This window comes from Tamandua tetradactyla, chromosome 4, assembly GCF_023851605.1.
Source record: "Tamandua tetradactyla isolate mTamTet1 chromosome 4, mTamTet1.pri, whole genome shotgun sequence".
Classification (NCBI taxonomy): domain Eukaryota; kingdom Metazoa; phylum Chordata; class Mammalia; order Pilosa; family Myrmecophagidae; genus Tamandua; species Tamandua tetradactyla.
In genome coordinates, this window is record NC_135330.1 from 178385979 (window position 1) to 178411566 (window position 25588).

A 25588-nucleotide genomic window follows, 5' to 3' on the forward strand; every position below is an offset into this window, starting at 1 on the left:
GCAAGCCTCCTGATGGGGGTGGGGCAATAGAAATTTGCTGAGGGTGTGCTCCATGAAATCTCCCACACATCATTGGGTGGAAGCTGCTCCCTGACAGCTTGCCATAGAAGCAAGAGCCCAGAACCAGGGAGAGAAGACTTTTACAGTACTCACATTGCATCCTTTACTATGCATATGATAGTCTATTCCATACTTTCTTTCTCCTTAAGCCTTTGTGTTTCATCGTCCATATCAAACCAGGTAATTTCCAGTATTGCAGGTTCATTAAGTATAATCCACAGCTGAGTCCAATCTTAATGAACTAACAAAGTAAGCAGTTAGAGTCATCTCCATCTGCAAGTTCTTCTATCACATCAAATCTGGAATTTCTACCGATTGCACCCACATTAATGGATTCAGCTTTTTCTTGGGTTATATTTCACTCTCCCTTTATTACTTTCTAAGAAATACCTACCCCGTGTATTTCCGAGGTTTCTGCTCATATATATTAGCAAAATCTTTAAATTCTTTTAGTGTATGAGCTACTTCATCCTGGGTCACAGTGTATACCTACTTTCTTCTGAAGCATACTGAAATCTAATCTTATATATAGGCCTAGCAGAAATGGGGTGGTTTTGGCGGGTCTTGAGATGAATGCACATTCCCTTTTAAAGTATCTGTTTCAGGTGATGTAATCAGAAGATTTCCAATCAATTGAAGGGTGGTACCTCGGACACAAGAGAGAAAGCTACTTCCACTGAGAAGGGGGGTTCAGGGTACATGGAGTCCCAGATTGCCTGTTTTATCTGTGTCTAACCAGAGACCCCCATTCGAAGTTTCAGAAACCCATTCCATTACAATCAGTGGGCACTTTCAGATGAGAAAAACTGATGAGACATTATACCATAGCAGCCCCTACAATTAAACTTTGTGTTTGATTTTCAGCAATGTGAGTTCTGTATCTGAGAGAAATAAGGCATTCTTTTAAGACTAAGATTGATCCTCTCAGTTTTCATAATATGTTTTAAGCTGAGAACTAAAGGACTTGGTCCTGTCATTTTTCTTTCTTTAAGCTTTGCAATACACTCAGAAATCTTCAGTCCTTGTAGTAATTTTTCTTGCCATCATGGTCAAGTATTGTATCCACTTGGACTCACAGAGTACTTGCTTTAGTTTGCACTTCACGACAACCACAAGCGATAGCTTGGTTAAGAATAATACTTCTACAAACTATGGATTACTAACATTCCATCTCCCCATTGCATGGAGTTCAGCAGTGTGCTTAGACCCAATGATAAAACTAGCCCAGTCCCCAAACCTCATTTTTGAGGGTCTGTCTTCTTGGACAAACCCATTCTTGAATGAGTGCTCTCTCAGGGCCCAGCCAGAAGCTAGAACTCCACCAATATTTTTATAAGGACAAATTTAATACAAAGAATTATTAGTTATTAAAAAAAGTATTGGCTACTAAATAAGATAAAAAGACCTATGAAGAATACAGGAATGATAGATATATGCAAGAGGTGCATATATACCACAAGCATCTAAGTCTGAGAATCAGTGCCCATGGAGGAAACATTATATGAAGTTACCCCTTCCGCCCAAGGTTGAGATTCAGACCTCATTATAGAGGATGTGCCACTACAGAGGACCATAGGGTGATGGAAAATTTCACTGAGATGCTTGAGGCCCGAGTTGGAAAGCAGGAAACCGCCTGCTGAAGTGCTAGCAAAACTTACTAGGATGCTGCCTGCTGGGAGAGCTAGATTTTCTGGTAAGCCATTTGCTGTGGTGCGTGAGGAACTCTCTAGGAAACTACCTGCTGGGTGCTAGAGAAACTCATTGGAGGATGAGCACACTGGGTCTCCTGCACACCACTGGTAAGGAAACCTTGGGCTCTTGGACAAGAAGAGAAGCACCTAAACCAAGAAAAATCTCTTCCTTCTGTGGTGTCCCTTCAGCCTCCTTGATGGACAAGTCTCAGTACTGTGTTCCAGCTGAGAAAGAAGAGATGCATATAGGATCTGGCTGCACTGTCATTGAAGCAGGACAAAGAAGGGTGGATTTGGAATTGAGAATCAAAAAAATTGATAATTGGCACAGCATGGAATCTGAAATAATTTCTTTCATTTTCAAGGACTTCAAGGTTTCTCTTCCTGAAAGAAGGCAGAGCATAATTACTGCATGTGCCCCATAATGCTTATGTAATGCTCCATTGGGAACAGATTTGGGGGATTGGAATAGAGGAAAAATACCTTTTCTTTTTGTTTAAGTATACTGCGAGGCAGCCAATAGGTACTCAAAAATTAGGGTTATTATTATTACTTTTTTAGAGTAAGCAGGCAGAAAATTTATTGAGGACACATGTGGGAGGACATGTTGTCACTCTCACAGACAGGTGGGGAGGGTCAGAGGCATTAGGCAATGCGAGGCCGTTTTCTTTTATAGATTAGCTTTACTTATTCGCCCTCTCCTTCCTTGTTCGGGCTCTTCCTCCGACCCTCCCTTCTCTCCAGGGATGCACCTGGTAGGGGATAGTGCATTTGGGTGGAACAGTTGGCCCCAGCCTTCTCAGTAGGTAACTCACTCAGGTGGGGGTCCTCTGGCCCCTAGGTTCTGCTTGTGGTTGTTCCTCTCAGAGGTATTTCTTCTTGAGTCCTGCCAACTTTTTTGGAGTTTACCCTTTTCTTAGCCAGTCATGGTCCAGATTCTAAGCCTGCATCCTTTCCACCTCAGAGGCTCCTAGCCCCCCTTGATCAGGCAGTTTTGGCTGATGTTCCCTCTTCTGTAGTTGCTTCAGGCTGTCAGTTGGTCGTAGCCCTACTTGTGGGAATATGAAAGCCTCTGGCTGTGCTATTTATTGTGGCTGGTTGAGCATGCCTTTGGCTAGGAGGAATTTGTGGTGAAAGGTTTCTGTTCTGTAAGAGACAAACCTGGTGAGGTATATAAAACTGTAAGGGTATATCAGTAGCAGGAGGAGGAAAGAAGTGAGCAGGATGAGGGGAGTCATAGTCAAGAGAGACTAGGGAGGAGGGAAGAAATAACCATCCTCCAGATCTAAGAGTGAATTCTAGCTGAGTGGCTCATTCCTGCCCAACTGGGAACTAACAGAGTGCACGTGGTAAGTTAAGAGGTTGGGAATAAAGTTTAGAAGGTCTTAATTGATCGTCTGCATAAGCCTGATAGTTTCCTCAAGATGTTAGTATTATTTCTTGATGATCAGGGAAATGAATTACCCATATTTTTGTTTTGGTGAGAGCATGACATTTAAGAGATTTAGTATCTCTTGGCAGTGTTTAATTGAGGTTCTGCCTTTTGTGAAAAATCTCACTCTTGCCGCTCTGCTGCATGAGCATGCAGGACTAGGAAAGCATAGTTAGTATCGATGTAGAAATGTATCCTTTTCCATTTTCTTAGTTTTACACCTCAGGAGAAGGCAATTAATTCTGAATTTTGAGCCAAAGTCCCTGGGAGTAGAGCTTTGGCATCATGGTAATTTGGCCGGCTATTGCATACTTTGCTTTTTTTTTTTTTTTTTTGATTAATGAAGCTACTTTTAGAAATAAAAAAAGTATTTGACAAACTACAGCAGAAATTTTGTCCTGTTTTACCTTTACACATTTACCAGATATAAGTTAATCAACAGTTTGAATATGGTTTGCATGCTTGCCTTGTTTCTCTTTTAAAGTCCTGTTGAAGATGAAGTTCTGATTTATAGTTACTGCATGAAATTTTAGAGAGGCATTAGAGTCAAATAATATAAATGACAAGTAACTTTGGTTATTATACAAATAAGTATTAAGAGATAATATGGACAGAGAGAATATTATTAAGTTTCTAAAAATTTAATACAATTTGTAAATATATGAGAAATTTTAGCTTAATAGAAGGATAGAAAATTTCTTTTAATTATTGTAATATTTCCTAAACTATTTTTATATACAGCTATTTTGGCATCTCATTTTACAAGGTGAAAGAACACATTTTTTATAAGTTTTCCTTTAACAGCGAGAAGACTGGCCTTTTTGAAATAAAGGATGATAAGGTTAACATAAATATTAACAAGGATATTATTTTGATATGCTATATGAGTTTTATCTTCAAACAGAATACTCATATGGTTATCAAAAACTTTTTTATGACTTTTCATTAAAGGCAGTTTAACAAAGAGCAGTATTGACCAGGACAGACAGAATTCATATTTTATAAACTCTCTGTAACTTCTTGTAGTCAACAGTTAATAAACAAAGCTTACTTTCTCAAACTCTCTACAATGTTCCACATCCATCTAAGGTTTGCAGTCAGCAATGGACTACAAAAGTCACTCTTTAAAACCTTCTACAAATATGCAACTATGTGATGATATTGAGAATTACTGATTTTATATGTAGAACAGAATGATATGTTGATGTTTTTGTTTGTTGATGTTTTTGTTTGTTTGTTCTTAAGTTTTTTAATTAATAAATAAATAAATTTAAAACCTTCAACAATTTTCCATATCCATCTATAGCTTGTAGTCAATAATGACTGCAAAATTCACTTTCTTAAACTTTCTGCAACTTTGCATATCTGTTCAGTTAGCAATGACTATGGCAAACAAAATTCAATATGTTAGTTCACAAAGTTAACATATTGCAAGATTGTACCTTAAGGAAGTTGGAGATCAGTAAGTTCTACTGCTAAGACATTTTTAAAGTTGTGGGAATTATTTTGAAACTCTTGGGGCAGCACTATCTAAGTGAGTAGTGTGGGGATCTTATTTTAAAGTCCCTGCCATTTAAAGGCAAATAGATATTGAGAATCAGGGTGGAAAGTGATACAAAAAATGCATTTTTAAGACTTGTGATTGAAATCTTGCATGGAGTCAGGGATTACTCATGGGCTAGCCCTGGGATGCCTTCATCCCATACAGATGTGCTTATGCTCAAAAATTTTCTTTGGGATGCTGAGAGGCCTCCATCTAGTATGGGCCTCAGAGCAAACAAGGGGTAAACACTAGCTGGGTTTATTAGTCTTAAACTGACCCCCAGGGAATGAAAACGATCCTTACCTAGAAGGGGGCAGCATTCAGGGATAGTGAGAAATTGATGGAACACTAGAATATCTCCAAGCATGCAAAAGAGAGAAGTAGTGGAGATGTTGGTTGTCCTAAGGTTGACGTTGTTCAGGGCATCTAGCACCCTCTTTACTGGTGACCCTCTGACTCACAGTTGGAACAAGGGCCTTGATGCTTGGAGCCATAATTTAGGTGACCTCGATAGGGCAAGTTACTTTTAGCTGCAACTGCAGTAAACTGAGCCTGTTTTCTGGTCTTTTACTTACCTCTCTTTGCCTTCTCCTCCTCAGCCTTGTCTTTATTGGTGAAGACAGAAAAGGCAGTTTTAGTAGGTTTTTGGTGGAAGTTTGCCAGCCTCTAGAGAGCTCTTGCAGCTTTCTCTGAATGCCAGGGGAAGACTAGTTGATGAAATGGGTGCCCAGCAAAATCTGACTTTTCTGGGAACCCCGGCTTATATTAGTATACTTTTTAAAGACTTTCATTGACTACTCCTGGTACAGAGCTGGGTTTTCCTTTCCTCTTTTCTCTGAGTAATCTCCCTTAAGTTATTATAATTAACTGGCTTGGTTGTACGTTTTCTTATGCCTTTTAGCAAACAAGTATTTTCTCCTCTATTGGAAATTGGGACATGAGCATAATACAAATGATGAGTCCCTCTGAGGCCCTTGTCTTTAAAGGGAACTATAAATGCCTGGATATAGGGAATTTCTGTCTACTCTCCCTTTCTTTCACAGACTGGAGGAAGGTATTGTAATTGAGAGTCCCACTGGAGGACTATGCTTCCCCATTTTATTTTTTATATTGATGGTTGGCATTGTCCATTTTCTCTGGAAAAGGAAAAAAGAGAAGCTTACAGATACAGGTCAGGGACTGTAACCCTGCCCTTGCCTGAAATAATTCCAGGACAAGGTTTCAAGGAGTCAGGGACTCAAATGTCATACTTTCCTGAGAGATGCCTGGAAACACATCCAGAGCATTTCCACACACAGGCCAGGGACTTTGACCCTGCCCTGCCACTCCATTGGCCCGGTGCTTTTGGAAAATGGGGAGTAAAGTCTCTGGGTGTCTCCAGGAGGCGCTTCCCCAGGAGATGTCTAGACCTATACCCCGGGGGGGGGGCGATTCCCCTGAGAGATGTCTAGGAGAATGCTCACAGGAGTACCTTTGTCCTCTAAGATTTCTATTTCCTGACGGTCAAAAAGTGAGCATGCTCTTGAAGTGAAGCTCTGTATTTGGCTGCAGAAGGTCTCATTAGAGATTAAATAATTAGAACGTGAAGGGAAGACACTACTCCTTTTGAAAGTACCTAATTCCCATGGGCATACACCAGAGGTGACTCCCTAGAATATTAAACACTTTGTTTGGTACAAGAATCCTTAGGCCAGAATCCTTTGTTACAAAAGATGGTATGCTTTGGAAAGCATAGAAAGCCAGAGAGAGGAGAATGGAGATTCTTATGGAGGCATAGGAGAGGACCTCTGTCAAAGAGGTGAAAAGAGCAGCAGATTCAGTGAGAGGAAGTGTCTGGGTCCTCAGAGGGAAGGAAAAGAGAGATTGTGGAGAAGTCTCAGAGAACTGAGGCACAAAAGAAAGAGAGAGAAACAGGGGAGTTGATTTGGCTTCCACTCCCTGGATCAGAGCCCCTAGATTCCTAGAGACACAGAGGTCAAGTGAATGGAGAAGTCTTGGAGAGCCAAGGAGAGAGGGAGAGAGAAATGGGGGGAAAGAGACAAGTGAGAAGGAAAAAGTGAAAGCACAAGGCCAAGTCTTCTAGTCAGTAGCCATGACTAACAAGTCCATGCAGTTGGAGAGAAGTTTCTTCTGGCTGGCTCACCAAAATACATTGCTGGATTTGGTTTCCAGGTTCTTGGCCATGCTATGAAAATATTTCAAGGGCACAGCACAACATAGGGTAAGCAGATTGAAAATTTATTAGGAACACATGTGAGAAGACATACGGGCACTCTTGCTAAGATACAGTTGAGAAAAGTGAGAGGCCAGGATTATTATTAGTTTGATTTTGCTTTAAACCAAATATATGCCATCACAAGGTGAATCTTGTGAATAATTGCCTCAAATTCAAGTTGTGTAACTAAAAATATTAAAACAAACTTACATTCTTTCACAATGAGAGAGATCAAGGCTTTTAAATTTTTTTTGAAAATTTAATAATTGTGAAGAATTTAAAAATATGAAGAGTCTGGTAAACTAGTTGTATAATCATTAACATGGTAGGAAAGGTTCCTAAGTGACTTATTCAGTAGTTTGTTTGCTTTTTTGTTTGTGTGTGTGTGTGTGTGTATGTGCAATTTTTACTTTTGTTTTTGCATTTCTGCAATTAAACAGAAAGAAAAACATAGAGAAAGGAGAGAGAGAGGGAGGGAGGGAGGGTGGGCAGAAAGGAGGGAAGAGAGAAAGAAGAAAACAGCCCTTTCCAAATGGCACCCCTTTGGGAAGAATGAAGAGAGAAAACATGTATATAGTGATTTTGTAGGTTCATCTACATATCCTTGAAAAGAGAAGTCAGAAAATTTGGTTAAAAATAACTGTTTGGAAATTATGATCCTTTGTCTCAATTTTTAATGATTACTTTAAGCTCAGTTTTTCATACCATATTTTTCAATTTGGTTCAATATGTGCCAGGCTATATAGTCAATGTTGGGCATATGAAAAGGAACCAGCCATGGATCTGTGATTAGGGAAGTCACCAACCTGCAGGGAAGGCCAATTTCTAAATAGATTAATAACACCCATCACTTAGCAGCACAGAAGAATGAGTGATTAATGGGATTGAGGTTTCAATGAAACAGCCCAGCTAAAATATTCAAATACTGTTTTTCAGTTTCAGGCTTTATTGTATTTGTTTGGTTTGGTTTTTTGTGTGCATGGTCCGGGAATCAAACCTGGGTTTCCTGCATGCAAGATGAGCATTCTACCACTAAACCAGCCGTGCACCCCAGGCTTTATTGTATTTGAAACATGCCCATTACTTCTTAAAAATAGAAACTGTTCTTTCCAAGTGTACTACCCTACTCCATCCAAGGGCTTTCCTGTTTATTTTTCTGTGTTTGGTAATGCAGAACTCTTAATTGTATTCAATTATGCCTGTGCCCTGGTATTTGGCATAAATAGGATTCTATTTGAGACACCTATGAATTGGAATAAAAGAGTGATTTGACTGTTGCCCACCTATTAGACGGGTGGTAATGGATTTTATTAATATTGAAATCAGTAATGACACCCTGTATTTCTGTCCCTTGTTAATTGTTTGTATACATGGGTAGTTATGCAAAACATTGTTCTTTTCATTGGAGACTAAGCAAAGACTGCTTAAGAACATGCCTCAAGTAATTTTTTCAAACTCTGAATAACTAAATCCAATTAAACACATTAAGAAAATTTGAAGTTTTTAGGACCTTAAAATTGCATGCTTTCCTTAGGTAAGTGGAAATCTCAAATTTATCACTTGCTCTCTTCAGATAAAGAAGTACCTTTATATGGGTTATAGAAAATAAAATATGGTACATTTAGCATCGTGAGACAATTAACATAGCTTATCTTGACAGAAAATATTAAGGAAGGTATATTTTACCACTTAGGCCTAGTTTTTTTTTTTTTTTTACACTATATTTAGAGTAGTCCTTTGGAAAATCTGTGCAGACATGCTTATGTATAGGAAAGCTGTTTTTATATATAGAATGACAGCAGGCGAAACTCTGAATTTCAATATATTAAATCATGAATGTGAATATTTTGTGCTAAGGGGTGAATTTAGAAATTATGTGAGCTATGTTAGCATTGCAACACAGAATCATATTCAGTAAAAGGAATAGGGGAATTAATTCATATGCACTGAGTTCATTGCTATGTCTTGGCAGGTATATGGGAAAACTTGGTCAGTGGCCACATGCTTATGCCGTGCCCTGGGAAGAAAAGCATTAAGCACATCTGATCAGTTTAACAGGGCTCATTGAAGAATGTGAAACAACAGTAGCATTTTATGTGATCAGTTTTTTTGTAGAGTGAAAGCATGTCTATCACTGTATAACTAGGGCTAGACAAAGGTTGAAATAGGCAAAGACTATTTAGAGCTAAAAGAGGTATTGCATCCATGTTTAATACAATTAGTCCATCAATACCTAAATATTATGCTTCTTGTTATAAAGCTGTTTCTGGAAGGGCAAAACCCAATCAAAAGTCATTAGCCTTTTTTTAAACATTACAGTCTGAAAATGGCTCTAAGATGAGTTTCTGAGGAGAGCCAGGAGCTGAAGGTTTTTTAGAGTAGATAGGGGAAGAGACTCATCTAAGATCCACCTTCTTTAGAAAACTGTTTACCAACCAAACTTTCAGAGGGCCTGGGGCACTTCTGTAGTGTAAGAAACAATATGGGATATAGAGATAGCTAACACAGAGGTGATGTTTAGAAGCCATTGATTGGAAATTTGGGGTTTGGAAAGTGGATTGGGGAGAGCTAGTTGGTGCTAAGGTTCTGCAAATGTCAGGGGAACATTTTTAGACCTTCAGAGTTTCTCACAAGTTATTTAATATATATGCCATAAAAATAATTCCAGTTTCCTACAGGGTTGTATATCTAATATAAACTTCTGGATTTGTTTTCCAATTAAGAATGAAGTGAAACTTTTAACCTGCTTTCTATTTTTACAGTATGTATAAATAGTGTTTTTTTTTTTTTCCTTTTCCACCTATAGGCTGGAGCCAATGTCCTTCTCCAGGACGTCAATGGAAATATCCCATTAGATTATGCGGTAGAAGGGACAGAATCAAGCTGTATTCTGTTGACCTATCTGGATGAAAATGGTAGGTGGAAGAGTTGAAGAACTGTGGACAAATCGATCAAAAGAAAGACTGTTAGATAATATATATTTATTTTTAGAGGCATTGTTGCATCTTTTCAGGTTGAAGTTTCCCTAGATTTTGCGAAATAAGGTTTTCTATTCCGTTTTTTTCCTTGCTCTGTCTGCAGTTCATTGTCAGTTTAGTCAATGCAATTTTGCAAGCCAGCAGAAATCTAGAGGCCAGCAATGAAGGAACATTTTCACAAGCATTTAAAGTCCATAATTAGCGGGTCTGCATTTGTAATTATAATCTATTCTCCACTGGGAGGGGAAAAGAAGTGAACCAGGACAATTGAATTTTCAGTTAATGAGAGTGAGGACATCTGAAATGTACTCTCCTAGCTGCTGATGGCCCTACTAAGAATTACAAGAGTAAGTCAGGGATCAAGTCAAGAACAGTTGGTGCAGCATCCCTGAATCCCATTCTCTGTGACACTTTAGAAACACAAATGTCAGAAGAAAGCCCCATGATAATGGTGCTGGCCTGAAAGATGAGTCTGAGCCCCAAATGTCTTCACTGACAAAGAATGTTTAATTACACAGAGCCAGCATATAATTTCATGAGTAAATTCACCACTGGGAGAGCAGGCGGTATTTGCATCCCTGAACCAGAGATGATATTAAAGTGTTACCGAAGTATGCACCTCTTTTTTCCCCTAATTCCTTCTGCTGTTTAGGCATAAATAACATAAAAAAAAAATTCCATCTCCTTTTAGTATGATCTTTGTCAGAGAAAAAGCTTAAAATTTTTCAGAGCCACACAGTGCTTCTAAATCTATTTTTCTTCCCTCTAAAAACCCTTTACATCTGCCTCATTGTTCCTTGTGCGCTTTACCTCCTCCGGATTGTTTCTTTTTTTTAATTTCAAAAGGTTTATTCTGAGAATGGCTTAGAATAAAAATAATTAGTACTTAAGATACATGAGTTCTTTAAAAAAAGATATAGTCTGATTAATTCTGAAAGCAAGGTAAGTATTATTGTCTTCATTAGGAAAATGATAAAGCTGCGACCTCACTGAACTCTCGAAGGTCATATTCACGTCCTCCATGGCAGAAGCAGGCGTGGGGTGCAGGCTGCGTGGTACAACAGTCATCCACTCTGCATCTCTTTCGTTTCTTGATGTTCTCTTCTAAATAAAAGATTACTTGCTTTCTTCAATTATTGTTCATTATTGGAAACGGGTGCCATTACTTCTAAAGGGAATGAAATCTGAGCTTCTGCAGATTTCCCATTATTATTAAATGAAACTTTGCAAAACTTCATGCACAGAGCACGATTCTAAATTTGCATGAAAGACCTGGCTATATTGAATTTAACTGTGCCACTAAATTAGTGATTCTGATTATTGATTCTAAATCACTAATTTTTTTCCAGAACTTTTATTGTTTTGAGTTTCTAAGAGCCAGCGTAATAAATTTTGCTTTTAGAAAATAAATTTATATGCCTTTATTTGCAGAAGGATTAACAAGATTGATGTACTTTTTCAACTCACTAAGGGCATTTATTTGATAGGAAGTTCTGTTTGCAAACCAGTATTTTCTATCCTATATAAATTTAAAAAAATAATAAGTTGTGTTTCTTTAGGAGGTTGATTTAAAAAAATAAAATACAATTAAGAAGAAAATCAAGAGGAAGGTGTTGACTCTGAGTGGTTAGGAGAAAAATCAGTCCCAATCACAGCTGTCACAATCAGTTTGTAAAATACGTTTGCTGGAACAAATTCAATTTAATATCTCTTAAATTTTTAATTCTGTTTTCCATTTGTCACCACGGTTACATTGGCCTCTGCTTTCCCATCCATCTGCTCCGTCCTCCCCCTCATTCACAATATGGTTATGTTTATGTCAGTCTTCCTCCTCCATATCTGTATCATCTGTCATAGTTCCTAGTAAACACTGTATAATTCAATTTATTCTCTGGCCCTCTTGTTGGTGTTCTTTTAGAGTTTTCTGCTGTAACAGTATGGGCTGATGTTGTTAGAAATTTCTAATATTCCAAGATGAGATTTTTTATTATTTGGCTCTCAGTATTTTAGCGTACGTTACTGTATGTGGTTATCATCCTTTAGTTTTCACTCTGAAATTCTGAAAGCAGAATACCTTTTGGACTGTCACATCGGGAGGAATGAAGCAGGAGGTAGGCAAGGTCGTGAACGAGTTGATTACATGGAAGATTGCTGGCCACAAATTCTAATTGTACTGTCACCACCAAATTCCAGTGTAAACCGGGGTCTCACAGTTAACCTCGGTTCACTGCCTGAGCTTCCTAGTCTGTAAAACGAGACAACCATGGAGGGCTGATTGAACATTTGATGAATATTGGATCTCTGGTGCAAGGCAAACCAGCTGGCATTCAGGGAAAGCAATTGATTATGAAATGAGCCCACAAGTAAAGAAAGCACTGCTGTGAGAGCTCAAGGTGGTCCAGGACAAATGATCAGCATGAAAAAAACAAAAAAGAGATACATGTCTCTGAACATTTTTTTCTTTTACTTTGCCCCACATGTATCATCACTTACTGTTCTTTCTTCTTCCTTTAAAATCACTTTTTTGAAAAAGCGATTCACATTTATTCTTTTTTGAAAAAGTGATTCACATTTATTCTTCTCCGTTTCTCATAATCCCTTACTCAACCCACTGAAGTTCAGCTCTATCCCTACTGTGAGCACCTTTGCCTTAACTTCTCCACCCAGTAATTCCTTTCCTATTCTATTACTTCATTTTGGTGATGTTTGATTACCTTGGTGATACTCTCCTATTAAAATTCTCTTCCCTGCTATGATCTCTCCCTAGCTTTCCTCCCTCTCTTGGAGTTTCTACTTAGTTTCCTTTGGATGCTCCAGTTGTACTTCCAGCATCTGTGGAGCAAAGTTACTAAATGGTGTGTTGTGGGAACACAGGCTCAGATACAACAGACTTTAGGCAACTGCCACTTTATTATTTACATAGCACAAAGAGTCCAAAAGAGCTGAGGAAGACATCCCATTGTGGTCGGTCTCCAGGGGAGGTCATCTGTTTGGGTTAGGGTAGGTGAATGGCAGCTCCACCTGGGAGAGGAGAAGTGCCTGTACTGCCTGAGAGGGTATACAGGGGAAGGAGGGCTTGCCACTCAGCCACAAGTTTTATCAAACAACCTTTGTGCAGAGCTTCACCCTGATAAGCAGCTGGCACTGATTGTTACTGGTTTGGGATTCAAGATACAGAGAGGTCGTTCCATTAGACCTAAGGTGTCTCCTGGGCTGCAAAATGGAAACACTGAAACCTCTGTGCACAAAGAAAAGGAGGTAGAGGTTAGGGAGTGAGGTTGTAATTGGGGGTTGGGGTGGTAGACACGAGCTGGGAGATGGACACTTAATATGTCCATGATTTCCCAGTAACATCCTAAAATGCTAATAATTCCAAAAATTTTTGCCTTTGTGTTGTTTGATTACTCCACATACTGTCCCTGGGTTATTTCATGTTCTTCCTTAGGTTCAGTTACCTCCTGCCTATTCCTAAGAATAGACAGTTAGCTGAGATATCTTCCAGGAACTTCAGCCCTGAACATGCAATTTTGCTAAGTATTTTTACTTGGATGTCAGACAATTTGAAATAACATGCCTGATATGGAACTTATTATCCTTTCATACTTTATCTATATTCCATATTACATCATTACATCCAGGAAGGCAGGTATCTAAGAATCACTTTCCTTCTCCTAAATCTCTTACATCTAATTGTTATCAAACATATGTTTCTGTTTCCTTGACATCTCTCTAATATGCATACCTCACTAACTATGTTGTTGCTATCTTAGCTAAAATCCTATTTGTTTTCTATTTGGATTATTGCCACAGCCACCTAAATTGGTCTCTGCCTCCATTCTTACCCCTCCCTGCTTCTTCAGACAACTCCCAGATTAATCATTCCACAAATTTCACTTTTTTTTTCCTTTATTTAATACGGTTCACCCAAAAGAATTTGCTGACAGCACCCTCTTCAGAATCACCTATAGTAAGGGTGACACTGCATCGCAATTTGTGCCTGTTGTTAGGGTTTGAAGGATGGGATGAGGTAGAAGATGTATTATATGTCCAGCTTGAACATGAATATTTCCTTTTGCTACAACCACCTTTATTTATTTGCCTTTTCAACCCTTTTGTTTCCTTTGAGCTTGCAACCTTTGGAAATTTTATCATGGAAACAAAAATTGGGGGTAGCTGTTATTCTTTACAGCATATAGAATCAGTCACACTTTACTGTAGTGAATTGAAAATGTTTGTTTAGCTTTTTTCCTTTTTGAGGGAAAAATTGATAGTCTATGTATAATAGAATGATGCTACAATAGCATATGATAATGAATAAGAATAAGTGGTGCAGAACCTATAAAAACAGTGAGGAGGATGGATAATTTACCCAAGGGAGCTACAAAAGAAATGAGACTTAGCTAAGCTTCAGGTGAGGGGTTGTGATGCTCTAGGGAAACCAAGATATTTGGGGTAATCCAGGCATAGTGAGCAGCATATGCAAAGGCAAGGAGGAAGAAAAAAGCATGAAAACAGAGATGGGTCTACCTTCTTTTACAATGAGAAGAATATTTATAGCATAATTATAAAACCATCTAAATAGCAGCATGCTCAAACCCAATGCAGAATTGAAAACGGAAACAAGGAAAAGCTGGATTGTAGGACATGAATTTACAAAGGGTAGTTAAGGAAAGGTAAGGGAGGAATAAGATTAGCTTTGATGTGTTGATGTAATTTCAATTTTGGACAGGCATCTATTTATATTGTCAGTATGATCAGGCAATAGTAACAGCATCAGTTGTAAGAATTTCTAAATCTAAGACAAATGATTCTGTTTCTCAATTCGTAAATTAAAACAAATTGCCAGGTTGCTGTTAGAAATAAATCTAAGTAAGCCTTATAAGTAGTTTTCTTAGACAACATTATGGAAATAAAGTTAATTTTCTAAAAGTTTTTGTTTATTAGCCATTGTAAAATAGGCTTATTCTGGTTGGTTTTATCCAGGGATAATTTAAGAAATCTGTTTGATCAAGAAGAGAGGGAATTTATGTTGAACTGTATTAAAAAAAAGATGTGTTTTTTTCCTGAAGATAAAAGAAAAAATTCAGCATCATATTTGATTCAATGTAAAAATGTAAAACAATAGCACATCATGTCATAATATTTCGCTCTGGTTCTTTGCAACCAGGAATATATTGTCTTCCCATAATATGTTGTACTACAAATGAGTCTGCAATGAGAGCATTGTCTTATATCTCTGTTATAATTTCAGTGTGTTTCATCCTGGGCTCTGTTTTATTTTTATCGTTCAATTTTCATTACTTGCTTAAATGATTATAAAAATCACATATATTTCAGTTAAAAAGTGTTCTTCTCTGAATCTTTTATTTTCATTATAAAAATTATCAAAATAATGTAACTTTAGAGTAAGTAACCCTCATCTTCTGCTGTTTCAACACGCAAAATAAAATGCTTGTATGTGAGAAACAATGTACTCCAAAATTAAATTACATGTCAACTTCTATAATCTTCCTAATAATAAGAATAGAACAGCAGTTTTAGTTGGCTCACAACAGAAGTCATATGCCCCTTGAAAGAAATGACATATGTTAGCTCTGAAATGGCATGTGATGATTCAGAAGCTGAGGTGTGGTTGAGGGTATTCCCGCTTCACACTTCTTCCAAAATAGGTTAGCTTTGAACACAGCATTTGAAACAAGCTGCATTAAAGTATTTAAATACTGCACTTTGCTCTATTCAATTTGGTTAGTCACTGTCTCCGTATTGCCAAGAAAAACATACTTAAATGAATGGCATTTAATCCATTTGCCAGAAGGCAGCAATGTCATTTCACATTTATTGAGCACTTACACCAAGCTAAATACTGTTTTACATGCTTTAGGCATTTTGACTCATTCATATAACAATCGACGAAGCAAGAATTATTAGCCCCATTTTGCAGACAAAGAAACCAAGACAATTAAGTTTCCTACCCAAAGTGGCACAGATAGTAGGTGATAGACAGAGCATTAAAAGTTAGGTTGATTCTTAAGCCCTTATGCTCTTGTATGGACAAAAGATATATTAGCTATAGCTTCACCCTTTGGGGTAAGTATTATTATCTGAGTGATCGAGGAAACTGAAACCGAACCAGGTTAAATAACTGTCCTAAGGTCACCCCTGGGGAAATAAACCAGAGACCCGTCACAATTAGGAGCATCGTTCCCGCATTTGTGTTTGGGTCCATGTGCCATGCCTCTTCTCAATGTTCATGGCAAAGACTAAATCCTATGGGAGCGATGAAGTGCTGTAAGAGCCGTTTGTTTATAGCAAGCACTTACTGAGAGGGGAATACCACCAGCTCCCCCCATGCCCCCCCTCACCATGCCGCCCCCACGCCCCCCATCAGCATGCCACCACCACGCCCCGTGGAAATTATATTGTCATATAAGCTCAGGTTAAAGTAAATTCTGAATAAGTAAAAGATGTAAAACAAAAGTGAATAGACCTGAATCCTCTACACATACATTATTCACTGCAGTCAAATTCGATTGTGATTTCTTCACTTGTTTTTAGTTTTTTTTTTTACATTTGTTAACATTAGTAGTCTTAAGATGTTCAGTTGGAACATCCTTTAATAAAAGCTTTTCACTTTAAAATAATCTTAGATTTACAGGAGAGTTGCAGAGTACAGAGAGTTTCCATTTACCTTTTACCATGATTCCCCTGATGCTAACAGTTTACATAACCTTGGTACATGAATCAAAACTAAGAAATTAATATTGCTACAGTGCTATTAACTAAACTACAAGCTGTATTCATATTTCCCCAGTTTGTCTACTAATGTTATTTTTTTCTTTCAGGATGCTTCATTGCATTTAGGAGCAACAGTTTTGGCCAGGAAATCATAGAGCACAGAGACTATATCTTTATAATTCACTTCAACTTAAGTGCTTTAAAATATTTTGACCAGGGTGGTACAATGGTGACTAAGCGGGCAGAAGTCTCACCTGCCATGCCAGAGATCTGGATTCAATTCCTAGTGCCTGCCCATGTAAAAGAAAAAAGAAATACTTTGAGCAGTGTGTGTTGATGATTTTCATTAAAACAGATGTTCATTGTGAACCTGCCATGTATAAGGTACCATAATAGAGTCCCTGGGATATAACAGGGGAACATTTTCTCTTCCTTAAAGACTCTAATATAGTTGAAATTACAAAACACTCAATGAGAAATGATTATAGATGCTTTGAGTGTGAATTCATAGTAATAGGTGAAGAGAAGCCATAAAAGGAATATGTTGAAAGAATATATAAGAAAATTACATTTTTGATCCCCAGTAGCTGAGAAGCATCTGCTTGAAAGGCTCTTTTTTCCCCCAGGAGTGGACTTGACCTCACTGCGCCAGATGAAGCTTCAGAGACCAATGAGTATGTTAACTGATGTCAAACACTTCTTATTGTCTGGAGGAAATGTTAATGAGAAAAATGATGAAGGGGTGACACTGGTAAGTTAATATTATGACTAAAAAGATTGTTTAAGTAGAGAATTTAAGTTGATTATAATAGAATTGAATGTAATTATTTAATTTTTTCTGACCATAAAAATAATATACATTCATTGTAGGAATTTTGAAAAATATATATATAAGAAGAAAAAACTGTAAATCACTATGCCATCACCCAGAAAAAAACACTTGTCATATATTGATATTTTTTTCTTTTTCTACATATATTTTCCTGAAAAGTTAGAATAATTTTTTATGCATTCCTTTGACAATGTAATTTTTGACGCAACTGTTAGGAGAATGCTTTTATTTAAATTTTTAAATAGCACAAAGTGTGGGTTATTCTGCTCAATAATTCTCTCAATTCAAGCAAATTCCTCCCTCGTTATTTTTCCTTATTATCAGGCACTGTTGCAATGCATATAAAACATGAATAAATTTAGATTAATTTCAATATCAATATAATCACTACATCCAAAAAATGGACATTCAGTCCTACTGACACATAAAATTTACCTGGACTGGGAATGCTTGATTAAAATTAATTATGACAGGAATAAATGAATTAAGGTTCCGGGAAAGTAAATGAAAGGAAATAAACTACGGTGATAAAAAGAGTATGAAGCTCTGACATATGGAAGCCAGTGATTTACTTTCTGCTGTGAAAGAAACATGCTGTAAAGTTGAAGACAGTACATGAGTTAAATAACTTAAGTAAATGGATAACAATTTTATCCTATCTAGAAAGTTCAAATAAGGCATAACATATTTTGAGGTTTATTAAATACTGATTAAGTGCCTTGAGACCTCTAGATTGAATTCTTTTGCTCTATATCGATTTTGATCTTTGGAAAGTACATTTCAGAAGCTTATAAAAACTAACTTTAAACCATAAGAAAAGAAAACAGGTTTAGAGTTATTGAAAACTAGTAAGTTCAAATTGGAAAACATTCTATTTCATTTATTAAATTTTATTGAACACATATCATGAACAAAATAATAGTGAATAAAACCACCACAAAACTCCTTTCATCATGGGTTTACATTTCAGTGGAGAAACAGTAAATATACAATATTAATGAGTTAAATATATGGTACATTAGTAATGATAAATGCAAAGGAGAGGATAGTAGAACAAGATAGGGAAATGCTGGAATGTTATTGTTGCATCTTCGATAGGGCGGTCTGGTAAGACCTCACGGCAAAGGAGATTTTGGGGTAATGACTTGTAAGAATTGAGAGCATGAAGTGTATGAGGTGAAGGAGGAGGAGCAGTCCAGGCTGAGCTGCCACTGCAGAGACTGTGAAGTGGGAGCGAGTATGATGTGGTGAAAAACAGCAAGGAGGGTGATGGGGCTGAAGCAGAGTAAATAGGAGTAGAGAGTAACGAGGACCAGATCACATGGGCCTCCGGGGCCTGGATGAGGACTCCGGCCACTACTCCAAATGAGATGGGAAGACGCTGCAGAGCTCTGCAGAGAAGAGGAACGTGATCTCACTTGGGTCCTAAAAGTGTCACAAGCTCGGGCTGCTGGGCTAAGAACAGACTGCAGTAGGTCAAGGGCAGTTGAGCTCAGTTAGGAGCCTCATCCTAATTCATTTGGGCCACACCTTAACTAAGTAACCTCATTGTGTTTACAATGGGTTTATACCCACAGGAATGGATTAAGAACAATAACATGTTTTCCTGGGGTACCTAATTCAACCTACCACAAGACTGAACAGAAAAGAGAGAAGAAGGAGCAACCACTGCTGTGAGAGGAAAACCAAGAGAATGTGGTGTACTGGAAGCAAGTGAAGAAAGTCTAACAAAAAGAAGGGAATCATCCATCGTTAAATATCAAGTAAAATGGAGAATGAGAATTGGCCATTGGAATTCGTAACATAAAGGTCATTGATTTTTTGCCAAGAACAGTTTCAGTGGAGTGGTAGAGTCAAAAGCCATACTGGAGTAAGCTATCTAATTAATAATTCATTTAATACATGTAATGCATTAATGTCTAACTCATAGTAGAGACAAAATAGAGTCAATTTATTTAGTAGAGATTATTCCAACTTTATACATTTTTAAAAAATACTGCTAAATTAAAACAGCATACATACTTCAATAGAGAAACTGCTAAAAGAATCAATCTAGAGCAAATCATCTTCAACCATGTTTAATTTCTACATTCTTGTGACCATATTTTTTATTGAACAGGGAGCATAAATATTACAAATAATTATTCTGTGATAATTACCTCTAGTAGAGATCATCTCTGAGATTTTAATAGGAAAGTGACAATGAACTGAAGGCTAGAAAATTGTCCCATGAAGATCAGAGCATTTAGCAAGTTGCAGTTTAGTTTGATGTTTATTTCTGAATTTCTTAGTTTGCTTATATTAATGACTGTCACTCCCACGCATTTCTTTTCTGTAAGGTAAATGGTGCTTTGTGTGTTTTGTCTATTGTTGGAGATAAATATAAGACAATTTTGCCTACAGAATGATGTCTATATACTGATTTGGGAATGTCAGTCATGGTTTAAAAATAGGCATAATTTCCATGCTGTTAAATTGTATTTGTAAAGAGGTGAAGTTCTTAACAAAAGGCTAAATGGGAATAAACTTCCAGTAAGGTGGTTTTTATGTTCCTTTTCCCCCTTTTTATGAGATACAATAAAATAACCAAATATAACATAGATTTTTAACAAATCTTCTAGTATACCTTAATATCCTTCTTTAAAAGGTGAAAACCTCAGAGAATACAGTTCCAAAAAATGCAATGTTATAGACCATATGAAAATGAGTTTGAGTTTGAGTATATAAATACTCTTTGAAAATGCTACTGTAATAGTTAACATAAATATTATGAACTCTGCTTCTTTATTGTTTCTTCACAATATTTGATATCTCAATCTGTTTTTAAGACATATGCACTTGGTTTGTGTGGAAGAATTATACATAAAATGAAATATACAAAGTGAAGTATAGAGCAATTTAGTTTGTCTCCCTTTTTTATTTCAGTTAGGGCTAGTTCATCCCTTATTTCTGGATGAAGGCTCAGTCAGTGCCATCAATTTTCTGATTATTTTTAAGGAATAGTAGCTCTTATGATCTCATTATATCAAAAAAACATCATCTCAGTTAAGAGATTAGAATGCCTAGTCCCATATAATAATGAAAACTCTGTAACCTTGCATTAAGTCTGAGACCCTTGACCTTTTTGTGCTATAATTCCCTTTGCTTATCTTATGTAGCTCATGGATCCCTAGTCAGAATGTTTTATTAATAAAAATAATACCCAGGATTAAAAATAAACAAATTATGTTGAAATACAGTAATCATAGTATTAAAATTTTCTGGTATAATAATGCATGTACTTATTTATTAATTCACTAACAGGATCTTAAAACTGCTACTATGATTTTAAACTACTACTGAATATGAATGATATTTTGAGATATCTGCTATAATAGTAATGTGATATGAAATTATCTGTGATTTGTTTTGATAATAAAATCACAAGTACAGTAAATGCTGCGATTTGTTATCTATATTCATAATTGAAGAAAATGAAGGAATGAAGAATGTATTCAGTAAGAGGTTAGAAAAAAAATATATGTATATATCAAATTTTTATTATCCAAATTTACACACCCCTGAATTCTTCCCTCAAATGCTTTGAGGACAGTGGAGGCCAGGTTAAGAGATTAGGCACCTCTGATTTAATTGAACTGAGTCCTGATTAGTGCTGTACCAGTTTGGGAAATCCACAGAAGAGGTTGAATATTTCTCTTCCTGATGCTTTGCTCCTCCACTCCTTCTTTATCAGACATCTCTCAATATACAAAAAGAGGCTCAGTGTTGGAAATTAAATGCAAATTTGTGATAATTTTAGAAGTAAATAATGATGAGAACTAAAAATGCTAAGGGTTTATGCAAAAGCATTATTTCATACACTCCTAGAGGGAATGTAAATTGATACAAACTTTGTGGAACTCAGTTTGGCCATATGTATAAAGAATTTGAAAAAAATGTTCATTGTTTTAGAATCAGCAATTCTATTTCTAATAATGTATCAGAAGGAAATAATCAGAGGTACATATAAGAATTATCAACAAAATTTTATTTATAAAAGTGAAAAAAATTAGGATTAACACAAATGCCAACTATTAGGAACTGCTTGGCCAATTATGATTCCTCCTTATGATTGTATTCTGTGCTTTCCTGAAAACCAGTGACTTGGGAGAACAACAATGTTGTGGTAAAGAGATCAGACACACTGCTGTATTTGTCCTAGGCATCATCAATTACTGGCTGTGACTTAGGATGTTTCTTAAAATTTCTGAGTCATAACCTTCTCATCTTTTAAATTGATATGCTATTAGTACCCACAGTATAAAATAAGCAAATTCAATGAGACGTTGCATATCAGTTCACTTAGCCTATTGTCTAGTTAGTGCATGGTAAGACTCAATCAATGTTAGCCATTACCTGGTCAAAGTATTTAATAGCATGGTAAATGCTTAAGTAAAATAAATTTTATATTATTAAATATATAACATTCCTAGTTTTATAAAATGAGTAGCATATACACAAATAGTTAAAGAGCAGTAAATACACTGGAATATACAAAGGAGTTATCAGGAAAGTGCAAATGACAATAATTTCTAATAATCTTTTTATATTTTCCATATTTTTAACTCTGTAAAAGAAGCACAAACTAATTTATTGTTATGTTTTAATTTGCTAAAGCTGCGAGAATGCAAATACCAGGGATGGATCAGCTTTCAATAAGGGGTTTTATTTAGTGACAAATGTACAGTTACTGGGAGGAAAGACAATTTCATCGGGGTTCCTCGGTCACATGAGAAGGCACACAGAAACATCTGCTGGCCTTGCCTCCTGGTTTCTGAGTTCATATGGCTTTCCCTGGCACTCCCCTTAACTGACTACAAATGTAATCAGCCATGGATGAATTTCAAATGCTGCTGATTTAAAGTCCACAGCAATAGAAAAACAGGGTACCATCACCTGGCCAAGTTAACACCGGAACCTAACTACTACAGAGATGCTAACTACTGCAGAGTCCACCCCTTGTCAACTTGACAACTATACACATCACCTTAAACCATACTTAATCTCTAAATAGAAAACAATACAGACATATAAATATATATATATATTTGCCTAACAATCATCTGTCTTATGTACAATGCACTAAATCTTTCCAGATACAAAATACTTTCATTTCATCACAATATCAAAAAAGCCTTAAATCATTTCAATAACAATATAAATATAATACCAACTCATAAATAGTACTAAACCTCATCAATAGTCAGCTACAGGCATGGTCTGTTCCAAAGCAAAATTCTCTTCTGGCTATGGAACTATGAACTTAAAGCAAGTTACCTGCTTCCAGTATACAAGAAAGGAACAATCAAAGGATAAACTATACCATTGCCATAGGGAGACATTGGAAAGAAAACGGGGGTCACTGAACCTAAACAATTCTGAAAACCTGCAGGGCAAACTCCATTAGATTTCAAAGTCTGAGAGCCATTCATCCTCAGGGCTTTAGGAAACTGGAGTCCCACCCTTTCCAGGGCCTCCACAGCGGTCCTGTCCTTTCCAACCACTTGGATGAGGTCTGCAACATTGGGGAACACAGGGGAAACCACCTTTGTCTCAGCCCCACCCTCCTCACCTGGATTCTTTGCCATCTCTGGGGCACACGCTCAATCCCTTAAGAACTGTGGGGTGGCAGCTAGGCTCCCCTCACTCCCCAAGGTATGTGCTCCACCCTCTCCAAGGCCTGGGGCACCAGAACTCTTTCTCAACCTCTAGGCAGAAGGCCCACGCTCTATCTCTGGGGCAAATTCACCTTGTCACGTGCACAATTGGATCCACACTCATGGCCTGAGGTTTCCTTGGATTCAGACAATTCCCCTGGTTCTGCCTCTGAGGCCATTCTTCCTTCAATCTGTCCTTTTTCTTTCCCTTTAATCCAGAGTGGCAGTGGTCTGTTCATACGGCTCTCACAAAGAACTTGTTGACTTGGCCTGTAGTTTACAGGGATGAAATCCAGCAGACAATAGGACCTTCTCCAAATCCTTTCTGGATAACTCCATCTCCAGTCCTCGCTTGTCCTGTAATGGTTGCATGTTTGGTTAAATCCTCACATGGGGCACTATTCTCTGGGGTCTCACTTTCTGGAAGCCCAGATTTTTCCAGACTATCAATTTCTAGTTTCTTTGTACCCCAAATTTCAGTTCTTCATTTATCTCTCTCTTGTCACAGTTTACTGTAAGTTGCAAGGAGAAACCAGGCTGCATCTTCCACACTCAGTTTGGAAATCTTCCTAGTCAAGGATACCAGATCACATTCAAATTCTCCCTTCCATTCAGGACTAGGATTTAATTTTGCTGAATTCGCTCCCACCTTAAAAAGCAAGGGTCACCTTCCTTCCAATTTGCAACAATACATTCCTCTAATTTGTCAACAGAAATATCTTTAGAGTCCGTATTTCTACCCAAAGTCTCTTCAAAGCCATCTAGGTTTCTCTACCAAGCTCCTCACAGTTCTTCCAGAATCTTCCCCTTATCTGTTTAAAAAGCTATTCCAACATGTTTGGTATTTGCAAACACAGCAGCACCCCATTCCTCTGGTAACAAAATGTGTTTTAATTTGCTAAAGTTACCAGCTGCAACATACCAAAGATGGGTGAACTCTGAGCTACGTGGCCAGGCCCGGCTGGCCTGTGAGCTCTCTTTTAAGACTCCAGCTAAATAAATTAACCACCACTCACTGCGGAAGCCACGCCCCTTAGCCAGCCGCAGAGGTAATCAGCCATAGATGAATTTCACATGCTGATGATTAAAGTCCACAGCAACAGGGAGTTTACAGCAGGGCACCATCACCTGGCCAAACTGACACCTGAAATTAACTACTACAAGTTAGAAAAAAATCACTGGATTTTCCTTGACTAGATGCTTGATGGGAACTGCTGCTAAACTTAGAGGGGGAGATGTGCTCTGTGCTGATTATAAGCAGTTAGGTCGTCCATCAGCTAAGAACCCACATTTAACATATATAATGATTGCTCTCTTTCATTTCTGTAACTATTTTGTTGAGATATTTTAAAAATATTAGAGCCATCATTTATTTATTAGATTTTCTAATTGTAGGAAAGTCTAAAGCAAATTTCCAGCTATTAAAGCTGTCAATAAATGAAATAAACCAGCTACAAATGGTGAGATAGTATGGCATGATATGGATACAATGTAGGGACTTCAACCTTGTGCAATGGAAAAGGATCCTTACATAGAAAAAATAATAAAATGAGATGAAGTTCTTATGACCATGTTTTCTATTTTCATCAAAGCATGTCCCACTGGATATGTGAGGAGGAGACAGGTTTAGAGAAGATCCCTGCTACGGTGAGACTATAGACTTTTAAATCTGGAACTGAGACTTTTATGTACATTTGTATCTAAAAAACACAGGGACCCCTTTACGGTTCTGCAAAGTATGTAAGGAGGCAATAAGCCCCACTTAAACAAGTTTGTGATTGCATTGGTAGAGTGCAAGTGAAAAATTGAAGCAAGTGTATAAATATGCAGTGTCTCCCAGAAATGAAAAATCTTAATAAACATTAATGGATATGTGTGTGCTGGAAAGATTGAGGAAAGGTAACACATAATTTATAACATATATAATGTTTGTGAAACAAAATGTTTCAGCTTTCATTCCAGCAAGCCCAAACAATTATATATGCCAGAAATGGGTTGGCTTTTTAAAAGGGTATTTATTAAGTTACAAATATACAGTTCTAAGTCTATGAAAATGCCCAAATTAAGGCATCCAAAGAAAGATAACTTGACTCTAAAGAAAGGCCGATGGCATCTGGGTTTCCTCTGTTACATGGGAAGGTATGTGGCTGGCATCTGCTGGTTCTTCGCTCCTGAGTTGCCTTTCTTTCACCTTCTGATTTCAGTGACTTTCTCTCTGAGTTTCTATGGGTCCTTGCTTGCTCCTTACGTGACACCTCTCTGAGCTCTCTGTGTCTTGTGAGTCTGCACTTAGCATCACCAAGGCATTTCTCACTCTCTCTGGGCTCTGTATCAGCTATCTTCAAAACATCTCTGGGCATTTCTTTTCTCTCTCTGAACATCTCTGGACTCTCTCAACTTGTACTG

The 25588-nt window shown here is 37.3% G+C and overlaps 1 protein-coding gene across 8 annotated transcripts in view; it reads left to right on the forward strand.

Annotated features, from left to right (window-relative positions):
- The window catches only part of MYO16 (myosin XVI), a 717568-nt gene that overhangs the window by 283686 nt on the left and 408294 nt on the right, over positions 1-25588 (forward strand). For all 8 annotated transcript variants that reach the window (XM_077158660.1, XM_077158661.1, XM_077158656.1 and 5 more), the window contains 2 exons: positions 9748-9856; positions 17281-17405. In XM_077158660.1, the coding sequence (XP_077014775.1) occupies positions 9748-9856; positions 17281-17405 (234 nt within the window). The remainder of the gene's footprint in view (positions 1-9747; positions 9857-17280; positions 17406-25588) is intronic.